Source organism: Schistocerca piceifrons, chromosome 2, assembly GCF_021461385.2.
Source record: "Schistocerca piceifrons isolate TAMUIC-IGC-003096 chromosome 2, iqSchPice1.1, whole genome shotgun sequence".
Classification (NCBI taxonomy): Eukaryota; Metazoa; Arthropoda; class Insecta; order Orthoptera; family Acrididae; genus Schistocerca; species Schistocerca piceifrons.
This window is the reverse complement of record NC_060139.1, coordinates 704,733,550-704,745,584: the sequence shown is the minus strand read 5'-3', so window position 1 is coordinate 704,745,584 and position 12,035 is coordinate 704,733,550. Positions and strand designations below refer to the sequence as shown.

General features: G+C 36.9%; 1 protein-coding gene across 2 annotated transcripts in view; it reads right to left on the bottom strand.

Annotated features, from left to right (window-relative positions):
• The window catches only part of LOC124774939 (obscurin), a 694,794-nt gene that overhangs the window by 644,974 nt on the left and 37,785 nt on the right, over positions 1–12,035 (bottom strand). For both annotated transcript variants that reach the window (XM_047249630.1, XM_047249632.1), the window contains exon 3: positions 6,912–7,007. In XM_047249630.1, coding sequence (XP_047105586.1) covers positions 6,912–7,007 — 96 coding nt within the window. The remainder of the gene's footprint in view (positions 1–6,911; positions 7,008–12,035) is intronic.

Here is a 12,035-nt window from a genome sequence, read left to right as displayed (position 1 = left end):
GAGAAAACAAGTTCCCAAATCATGCCCAGTTTCCTCAAAGAAAGCGCTAGTAAAAAAGGAAAGGGTGTATTTTGATTCCTCACTTTCCAAGGATGATTGTGTTATAGTCACAAAATGAGTGGACAATTCAGTGGTTACTGTAGCTTCTACCTGTGAAGGAGTTGAACCTGCATCATTTGTAAAAAGATATTTCGCAAAGGAGAAGAAGACAGTTCACGTACAATGTCCTGAAATTATCACAGCCTATAATAAACACATGGGAGGATTAGATAGGATGGATGAAAACATTGCCATATGCAGAATAAACATTCGAAACAAGAAGTGGTACTGGGCTTTACTTTCTTGGCTGATTGACGTATCTGTACATAATGCATGGCAGCTGAAGAAAGAAACGGTAGCTAGGACTACTCAACCTGAATTCAGAAGAGAAATTGTACAAGTTTACCTAAAAAGATATATGAATCCCGTAAAAGGAGCAGGCAGGCCGTCTATCAGTCCTATGTGTGGATACAAATCGCGTGTTCCAAGTCATATCAGATATGACGGCATAAAGCACTATATCAAGAAAACTGAGAAGAAGAGAGGATGTGTAGGTTTGTACTGCAAACAGAAATCATCAGTTGTTCACTCAAGATGTGGGAAATGTGATGTAGGACTGTGTCTAGAATTCTTTGAAGTGTACCATGAAAGTCAGTAAAACAAATGATTGTGAATTGTTTTGTGTATGGTGTTATAAATTGGTTTGTAAGAGTTATTTTGTTCAAATTTTGCCTACTTGTATTAAAACTCTGATTAATAAAACATATCTTCAAATGTATTTCAATATCACAGAAAATATTTCAAATATGCACCTGAGTGCCCAGCGTGTCCATATGGACACGTTATGTTACAGACAAACTAAGACAGAGAAGAGTCAAATAATGGCTTATATGCTCTACTTAGATGCACAATAAGCCAAAAAGTTGAAAATAAATTTAAATATCCAATTTTGAAAAATTCAGGCAGTTAAGGGTTAAGAAATGACGAGAATTTTAATATGATAAATAGTAACAAAATGGTATTAACAGATTAAAAATGGTTTCGATGTTGACAATGTGAATAACAATACTGACTTGTAAGAACTAATAACATAATGCTAGCAGTACTGTTACTGTTGCTTCTGACACTAACAATGACAACAACAATGACAATAACAATAAAAATAATAAACAATCAACATCTACAGCTACACACATAACCCACAGCCACTGTGATGTGCATGGCAGATGATACTTTGTATAGCACCACATTTTAGAGTTTCTTCCTGTTCCAACTGCATATGGTACACAGAAGAGTGATTGCTTAAATTCCTCTTTACATGCTACAATTAGTCTAATTTTCTCTTCACAGTAATAGATGGCAATCTGAAGTACAAGGTGAGCACAAAGTCTTGCCCTGATTATAACAATTTATTGCAGAGTAACTGTTTGACACAATATTTAAACAAAAAAAAGTCAAGGGGTGTAATGTCTGGAGTGCAGGGTGGCCAGGGTTTTGGACCATTCCTTCCAGTCACCAATCTGGACATTACTCCCCTCTCCAGACATTACACTCCTCGACTTTTTTTCTGGGGCTATATCAAGAACAGAGTCTTCGTCACACCAGTTGCTGACATTGACGAACTGAAGGCTAGGATACAAGCTGCTGTGGGTACTGTGACAGAACACATGTTACGAAACACCTGGCAGGAACTGGAATACCATTTCGACATTCTCCAAGCTACCAAGGGAGCACATGTTGAGGTTTACTAACGTAAGTGGTCTTAAAAAAAACTAGTAACACTAACCTATGTAACGGCATCAAATGCCACTTATTATGTCAAATGGTTATTCTGTTATAAATTTTTATAATCAGGGCAAGACATTGTGCTTACCCTGTATATCTCTGCATTGTTCTCTTAATACCAGGTCTTGAAATTTGGTAACTAGGCTTTACGGAATACTTTGCATCTATCTTCATAAGTCTGCTAATTCATATTCTTTAAAATTTCTGTGACTGTCTCCCAAGAGTCAAACAAATCTTTGTCCATTCCTGCTCTCCTCCTTTGTATTCATTCAACATCTTGTTGGTACTAATTGTTATAGGTTATTCATATATGAGCAATATTCTATGATGAGATGCACAAGTGACTCGTAAGCAATCTAATTTTTAGACTGACTGCATTTTCCCAGTTTCATCCACTGAACCAAAGTCTGCCATCTGCCTTACCAAGAATTGAATCTACATGATCGTTTCAATTCATATTCCAACAAACTGTTACCCCCCCCCCCCTTCCCCCCCAAATATTTGTGTAGATGACTGATTCTAATCTGAATCATTGCTGTTGTAGTCAGAGAATACTACTTTTCCTTCATTTAGTGAAGTGGATAATTTTACTTTTCTGAACATTTAAAGGAAGTTTTCAATCTTCACAGCTCTTGAAATCTTACTGAGATCTGAATGAATATTACTGCGGCATTTATCTGAGAGTACTTGATTACCAATAACTGCATCATCTGTGAACATTCTGAGGTTGTTATTAATAATGTCTTGTCTTGTGATTAACATATAATATGAATAACAAGGGTCCCAGCACACTTTCCTGGGACATGTCTTAAATTACTTCTACTTCTGTCAATGACTTTTCATCCAAAATAATGTACTGTGGTTTACCTACCAATAAATCTTCACTGAAGTAAGAATTTTGTTTGGTACCCAAACTCATACTATTGTTAATAAACACTGGTGTGGTATTGAGTTAAATGCTTTTCAGATATCAAGAAATACTACATTTACCTGACTGCCTTGATCCATAGCTTTCAGGATATCATGAGAGGAAAGCACCGTTGGATTTTGGAATAACCAATTTTTTCAGAATCTATGCTGTCTGGCATGAAGGAAATCATTGTGTTCAAGATAACTCATTAAGTCTAAGCTCAGAGTATGTTCTAGGATTCTGCAACAGATGAATATAAATGAGATTGGATAACAGTTTTGTGGTTCACTTCTGTTATTCTTTTTGTAGACAGGTAAATGCCATACAATCACTTCTTTTTTTAATTTTTTTGTATCACTCATTTTGTTGTGGTGAGAGAAGTAAACAATGGCAGTACATCCATATGATCTGAACATTGGATGAGAGCAGTATCTCTGCTTTTGATTTGCTATCCTCAGTTTCAATTCCTGTGTCCCCCCATGAGTGTCTAGCCACTAATTATAGCGACACTGACAGCCTTTGTATGTCTAGATATTGTTAAGGTTTTGTGAAAAATCTTTCAATAATATTCTGGTATTGTCATTGAAGTCACTGACAGCCTCACATCTCACTCTCCTGATAGCCAGATGCATTTCATTTAGCAATAGGTGTACAAAAGTGTGTGTTTATAGCTGTACAAAAGTGATAATTTTCTGAGATATCGAGTGATGAGGCAAGAAATTTAGGCACACTGTTCTAGTTGAGAGGTTTATGAAACAAGAAAAATCTGGTTGAAAACAAGAATTCTTAATTTAATGGGATAATAAGTGTATATTGTTGTGGTCTTCAGTCTAAAGATTGGTTTGATGCAGCTCTCCATGCTACTCTATCCTGTGTAAGCCTCTTCATCTCCAAGTAACTACTGCAACCCACATCCATCTGAATCTGTTTACTTGTGTTCATCTCTTGATCACCCTCTACGATTTTTACCTCCCACACTTCCCTCCAGCACAAAATTGGTGATCCCTTGATGCCTCAGAATATGTCCTACCAACCAATCCCGTCTTCTAGTCAGATTATGCCACAAACTTTTTCTCCCCCCCCCCCCCCCCCCAATTCTATACAGTAGCTCCTCATTAAGTACATGATCTACACATCTAATCTCAGCATTCTTCTATAGCACCACATTTCAAAGCATCTATTCTCTTCTTGTCTAAACTGTTTATCATCCATGTTTCACTTCAGTGCATAGCTACACTCCATACAAATACTTTCTGAAAACACTTCCTGACACGTTAATAAATGTCTCTTTTCTTGCCATTGCCAGTCTACATTTCATATCCTCTCTACTTCGGCCATCATCAGTTATTTTGCTGCCCAAATAGCAAAACTCATCTACTACTTTAAGTGTCCCATTTCCTAATCTAATTCCCTCAGCATCTTGTGATTTAATTTGACTACATTCCATTATCCTTGTTTTGCTTTTGTTGATGTTCATCTTATATCCTCCTTTCAAGACACTGTCCATTCCAATCAACTGCTCTTCCAAGTCCTTTGCTGTCTCTGACAGAATTGCAATGTAACTGGCGTACATTGAAATTTTTATTTCTTCACCATGGATTTTAATTGCTACTCCAATTTTTTCTTTTGTTTCCTTTACTGCTTGCCCTATATACAGACTGAATAACATTGAGGATAGGCTAAAGCCCTGTCTCACTCCCTTCTCAACCACTGCTTGCCTTTCATGTCACTCAACTTTTATGACTGCTATCTGGTTTCTGTATAAATTGTAAATAGCCTTTCACTCCCTGTACGTTAGCCCTTGCCACCTTTTGAATTTGAAAGAGAGTATCAGAGTCAACACTGTCAAAAGCCTTCTCTAAGTCTACAAAAGGTCTAAATGTAGGTTTGACTTTCCTTCAGCTACCTTCTAAGAGAAGTCGTCTTATGATCAGTATTGCCTTGTGTGTTTCTACATTTCTCTGGAATCAAAACTGATCTTCCATGAGGTTGGCTTCTACCAGTTTTTCCATTCTTCTGTAAAGAATTCTTGTTAGTATTTTAAACAGTGACTTATTAAACTGATAGTTCAGTAATTTTTACACCTGGCAACTCCCGCCTTCCTTGGAATTGGAATTATTATACTCTTCATGAAGTCCAAGGGTATTTCATCTGTCTCATACGTCTAGCTCAGGAAAGAGTTTTGTCATGGCTGGCTCTCCCAAGGCTATCAGTAGTTGTAATGGGACATTGGCTACTCCTTGGGCCTTGTTTCGACCTAGGTCTTTCAGTGCTCTGTCAAATTCTTTATGCTGTATCATAGCTCCCATCTCACCTTCATCTACATCCTCTTCCATTTCCACCTTTCTGGTGACTTGTCTTTGCTTACGACTGGTTTTTCATCTGAGCTCTTGATGCTCATACAGGTGGTCTTCTTTTCTTCAAACACCTCTTTAATTTTCCTGTAGGCAGCGTCTATCTTATGTCTCATTATATATGCTTCCACGTCCTTATATTTGTCCTCTAGCCAAGTGCACACATGAAGAAATTTTTGTTGCTTTAGTAGGTATGTCATTAACTAGTAGTTGATTATCTGGTCATGGACTATTTATTCTAAAGCTTTGGAAAGTGCCAGAAGAATGCAAATAGGTTGGTAATCAGAGAGTGCTGTGGCAAAATTCTTCTTTGGTAGTGGCTTCACAAGTCTCTGTTACCAGGCCTCAGGGAAAACACTAGGGGTCAAGGAGTGATTGAAAGTATGAATTATTGTGGGCAGTACAGAGTCAATAATAAGCTTCATTATCTGTACTTTGATGCCATCATCTGTAGTAGATGCTGATCTCTAAAATCATGTAGAGGACTAGATGGAAGCTTTCTAGGGTACCCCATGTTCTTCCAGGTCCAATCATGCTTTATTTCATAAAAATACTTTGTCCCCAAATATAATATTCACTTTATACAACAATGATGGAAATTCAGGATTGAAGCAATTAACAAAACTGAGAAAAGGAAACAACTCATCTGTACGCAGATACACTTAACAGCACAGAGACAGAATAGTTACTCAATTTAATCTACAGTTATTTTCTAGTGTAGGCTCTCTTTTTCTCTTTCTTTAAGAATAATGTGGAAAATTTGTGATGGAGACTGTAAATTAAGGGTCACCTACATATTTAAAGTTTATGTATTATGTCATATTAATGAGTGCTTCCATCACTCTTGGCAGAAAAATTTTGTTTTCATTTCAACCCTGAAACTTACCTTCAGTTATTTAAATTCATCATTGAAATAGTAAAATACTGATTCTGTTTGCATTGCTCCACTTAAAAACTGAAATCCACATTGTCTTCAGTTTGTTCTACATACTCGGAAACTAACATTGTCCAGTTATGATTCAAGCAGAAACCACTTTAGTATCTTGTTTAAAAAAATAAGCAGTTAATTTAAACTTTTTAGGTAAACATTTTTTACCCACGGACCACGAGGTTTAAAACCAAAAAATTGCATGAAACATGAGAAAAGTTTAAATCTGTAAAGGCTAAAGATCTTATGAAATGTTCCCTTCAGAGTGATTGACAGATGCTTACATTAAGATCAAAAACCCATTGCCTTATCAATTGCAACTAGTTTGGCATTTATGACTGTGTCAATATAGTGATAATTTAGGCTAAGATCAGTAAGAAAAAGAAGGTACATGTACGAGTTAAACAAACCTCGAATCACGTGATTGTCTAACTCATTATCATTTCATGACAATCCTCACTTAGTCTGCATACTACAACATTTATTAACATGTTTTCATGAGTTTCAGTTAAACATTTCACAGTTACTTCTATGACAGCAGAAGGTATGCCATCATTTCACACATAACAAGCAACAAGTAACAAAAAAGACAAGGGAAGAATGATACAACTACACAGGAAGCAAGGGAATATGCCATCATTTATTCTTTGTTCTAAAGTATTTTAAAATGAACTGTAATTTACTGCTCTCTGCTCAGTCAATTACTTTGTGCCAAGAGCTTATCAGAGACTCCAAAACACAGACATATAACACAGAAGAGCACAGTTTACATAACCTTAGTTGTAAAAAAATTCTTTTCACATTATTAACAAGTGGACTAAAAGTATTGGAACTGATGAATGATTCTGCTTCTTATTAAAGCAGAAAGTAATTAATTTTTATAATGAGTACTTACATCAAAATAATCTCGGACTTCATCATTTTCTTGCAGTAGTTCTTGTGCAGCTGGCTCATCACGGCAGTAGGCAACATGCTTGTCAAAGTCACGTTCCTGAAATAAAATTACAGAATGAACAGCTTTTATTTATTTTTTTGTATGTTACTATTTGTGGAGGAAGGACTAAGTAAGAATTTTAACTACTACGTAAATAATATAAAGCTCTGTTTTCCACTCGACTGATGTCACTGAAATGTCATACCATTCTGATGAACATACTCAGTTGAAAACCTGAGAGCTTCATATTAGTTCAACTTTCTGAGAAAGAAAATATGATCATTTTTTTATCTCAAGCATGTTGCATTGCACCACTTCTGAATATTTAGTAACTCCTATGGTTCATGATGGGCTAAGTTTTTCTAAATAATTAAATGCACTAAGAGAACATAAATTACCTTGAATAATATGGTGTCTAACTTTGGACAAGAGGACAATTTTTCAATTTTAGATAATGGAAGAGCTTATCCTCTACTTTAATTTCTACAGCACACCCCTTAGATGAAAATTTCATGGTATTCAAAAAAGGGCAAAGGCTTTCCTAAAATGCTGAAAACTAACCAGTATTCTGTGATTGCCATTACATGATTTTCTCTGTGACACAGGCAAACAGCAGACAGACTTCAGTTACTATTTTAAAGCTTATTTGTGTTAATATTTTCTGTAAAAATAAATTGTTAGTGCATTTTCACTAATCTCAGTCTTTCTTCCTGTGTTATTTACTCAAGTGGTCTGTTATTCGTGAGTGTGCTTACGTTGTTCGTCTAAGCCTCATGCCTCAGTAGTGTGCTTACATTTTGTGGCATGCACTGCAGCTTTAGCGGTTATAAAGCTAAGTACTGACAAACTTATTTGTGCACTGTTATACAGCTATTAAATTTAATAGTTTTCAGTGGTGTTTCACACTGTTTGTGGCAAAATAGCGATTTAATAAACTTTTAGAAATGTTTGATTGCTGTGTTTTTTAGAGTTTTCTGTGTGTTGAAGTCATTTAGCAAATTTTGTGCTTTAGTTTTCTGCTGATGTTTCTTATTGTTTCTAGTGAATAATTCAGTCAAAGTTTCATTCAGTGTTTTAACTTTGTTGAGTGTTCCAGTGGCTGTTTGAATTTTAGGATTTAGTTAATAGTTTTGTGAAGTTTTGTTGGTATTGGTATTAGCTATGGTGTAGTAGTATTAATACAAGTTGTTGCTTTCTTAGTAGATAGAGAATTTCGAGACCACTATTGTTAGTTCTATAAACAGTTCTACTGGTGTAACTGAACTTCGGTAACATAGAGGTATAGTTTTTTTCAGTAACTGTAAAATTTTACCACAAGTGAGAAGTGTGGGTTCTGTCATAGGTTTGTGAGTAGTGGGTTATGGTGTGGGATTTGTTCAAAGTATTTTCATTGGTTGGGGGGGGGGGAGGGGGGGGGGGAGTGCAGTGGTGAAGCCAGTGGGCGTTCTAGGAAGACCTCTCCTGGGAATGAAGAATCTTTAGTAGAAATCTTTAGTAGAAATAAGTTGATAGAGGAGCAGGAGTGTAAGATCTGTGCCCTTCAGGTGCAGTTACAATGCACAAAAGAGGAACTAGATAGGGTGAGGGGGGTGAAAAGTGGTGGGGAATGGGAACTGGCAGTTGGCAAGAAGACAGCTCAAAGAGGAGGTATTCAGACAGTTATGCTTTGTGTATATGCTATAGATTTGACTAACTGTCAGCGTTGAGTGGAGAGGAGCCTCGCGCAGCTGTAGATGTAGGCAACACACAGCAATCCTCAGCAGTTAGGAGCCTAGGTCAGCTGCAAAGTCTAACAGAAGAAAGGTTCTGCTGCTAGGTAGTTTGCATGGTAGAGGAGTGGGCCAGCAGTTGCAGGAAGTGTTCGGGAGTGAGTACCAGGTCACCAGCATTGTGAAGCCTAGTGCAGGGTTGGCTCAAGTGACTGACATTATAGGGGAGTTATGTCGAAATTTTACGGAGGAGGATCAGGTAGTGATAATGGGTGGAGCAGGTAACAGTCTTGATAGGGACAGGGAGTATGATGTAGGTGGTGACCTGGTAAAGGTAGCTATTCAAACTGGTGGCACTAATGTGCATTTTGTGCAACTGTTTCAGCATCACGATCAGCCTCATCTTCACGCGGCTGTTAGGCACATTAACATGGTGCAGGAGAGGGCGCTGATGGCAGAAAGCATGGGTCACATCTCAGTAGTGCCTGTTGGGTCTGTCAGTAGACTGGGATTCACTGGGAAGGGGAGACTGGTAAAGCTTATAGGTGATAGTGTAGTGGGTGGTGGTGGTGATGTGATCATTCATGGAAAAATTCCTAGTAGTTGGTGTTAGAGCTGCACCTTTTTTAGACTGAAGTCAGCTGATAGGTATACCTGCTTAAAGGAAGTCCCTCTAACTAAATACAGAAGGAATTAGCATATTTCATCAAAATATAAGAGGTATTAGAAATAAATTTAGTGAAATGCTTATAGATGTTGACTCAGAAATTATTGGTATATCAGAACACCACTTAATTATCTGGCAATTCAGAGGCTTCCTTTACCAAGATACAGATTAGCTGGCTGTTTTTCGAGGAGTTCCTTGCGGGGTGGACGAGTGGCTATGTACGTAAAAAACAGTATTCATTTGAGTCTATAGATGTATCACAGCACTGCACTGAACAGATATTTGAATGTTGTGCAGGGGCAGTTGAATTTAGTGAAACTAAACTTCTAATTGTTGTTGTTTATAGGTCCCCTAACTCTGACTTCAGAACATTTCTGCTCAAACTAGTGAGGGTTCTTGATTCACTTTGTAGGAAGTATCAGAATTTAGTCATATGTGGTGACTTCAATATAAATTTTCTATATGATGGTGCAAGAAAAAGGATGTTGGTAGATCTCTCAAATTCATACGATCTTATGCAGACTCTGTTTTTTCCAACTAGGGTGCAGTGGAACAGTAGCACAGCCATAGACAATATTTTTATTCAATCTTCATTACTAGTTGGGCATTCTATTAGTAGAAGGGTGAATGGCCTTTGAGACCATGATGCACAAATTTTAACACTACAAGGCTTTAGTACTCAAGCAAATGTCATATTTAATTACAAACTATATAGGAAAGTTAATCCAACAGCAATAGAGAGTTTTTTAAACCTTGTCAGGAAACAAGAATGGTAGGATGTTTATAGTGCAGATAATATAGATGATGAATATAATGCTTTCCTTAACACATTTCTCATGCTCTTTGAGAGTTGTTTTCCATTACAACATTCTCGACAGGGTACTAGTAGTAATAGGCAGCCCGGGTGGCTGACTAGTGGGATAACGATATCTTGTAGAACAAAGTGGGAAGTATATCAAAATGTTAGAAGAAGTCACAATCAAGCTACAGTAGCCGATTACAAGCAGTATTGTAAGGTGCTTAAAAATGTTATTAGGGTGGCAAAGAGTATGTGGTATGCAAATAGAATAGCTAATTCACAGGATAAAATTAAAACCATATGGTCAGTTGTGAAGAAGTGTCTGGTCAGCAGCACAAGGTCAACAATATAAAGTCAGTTCAAAGTAAAAATATTTCTGTTACTGATAAATCAGATATATGTAGAGTATTTAACAATCATTTTCTGAGTATTGCTGGTGAATTAAATAAAAATTTAGTTTCTACAGGGAAACATATAAATTTCTTGGCAAAAGCCTTTCTGAGACTGATGTTTGAAATACTCCTCTGTGATACAGACAAGAGGGAGACTGAGTCAATAATTAAATCACTGAAGACTAAGGACTCTCATGGTTACAATGGAGTGCCTAGCAGAATATTAAAGTACTTTGCTGCACTTGTTAGCCTTGTTTTTAGCCATATTTGTAATTTTTCCTTGAGGAATAGTCAGTTTCCTGAATGATTAAAGTACTCAGTAGTAAAGCCACTTTATAAAAGAGGAAAAAGGGATAATGTAGACAATTTTAGATCTATTTCTATGCCATCAGTGTTTGTAAAATTTATCAAAAAGGCTATGTATGAAGGGATAAGTGATCATTTTAAATGACACAATTTGCTATCAAAGGTCCAGTTCGGCTTAAGAAGTCGTTTAACAACTGAAAATGCTATATTCTCCTCTCTCTGTGAGGTACTGGATGGGTTAAACAAAAGGTTTCAAACACTTGGCATATTTTCTTTATTTAACTTAAGCATTTGATTGTGTTGATCACAAAATATTGCTCCAGAAGTTGGACCATTACAGAATATGGGGAGTAGCTCAAGTAGCTCATGATTGGTTCACCTTGTGCTTTAGCAACAGACAGCAAAAGGTCATTATTCACAATGTTGAGAAGGCTGTGATGTGGAGTCTGAGTGGGGTACGTTCAAATGGGTTGTGCCCCGTGGATCAGTGCTGGGGCCACTCCCGTTCCTTATTTATATAAATGATATGCCCTCTAGTATTACAAGTAACTCGAAAATATTTTTGCTTACTGAGGACACTAGCTTGGTAGTAAAGTATGTTGTGTGCCACAATGGATTGGTTTCAAATAGTGCAGTTCATGACCTAAGTTCATGGCTTGTAGAAAATAAACTAACACTAAATCACAGTAAGACTCAGTTTTTACAGTTTCCAACACAAAATTCAACAAAGCCTGAAGTTTTACTTTCACAGAATGGGCCTATGATTAGTGGAACTGAAAAATTCAAATTTCTAGGTTTTCAGAAGGTTAGTAAGCTGTCGTGGAAAGCCCACATTCAGGATCTTGTTCCAAGACTTAATGCTGCCTTTTTACTATTCGAACGGTATCTGAAGTGAGTGATCGTTTGACATGAAAATTATCCTACTTTGCTTATTTTCATCGCTTATGTCATATGGAATTATATTTAGGGGTAACTCTTCCCATTCTAAAAGGATATTTTTGGCTCACAAGCAGGCGATTTGGGCAATTAGTGATGTAAGTTCACAAACCTCTTGTCGACCCCTGTTCACGAGTCTGGATATTTTGACATTGGCCTCTCAATGTACAAGGGTTGGAACTTAAATAATGGCAACTTTTGGTCCACAACTGATACAAATGAGGTACATGTTTGCACCTGTTACTGTTCTTCAAAGTAGTCACCAGCATTGTGTAG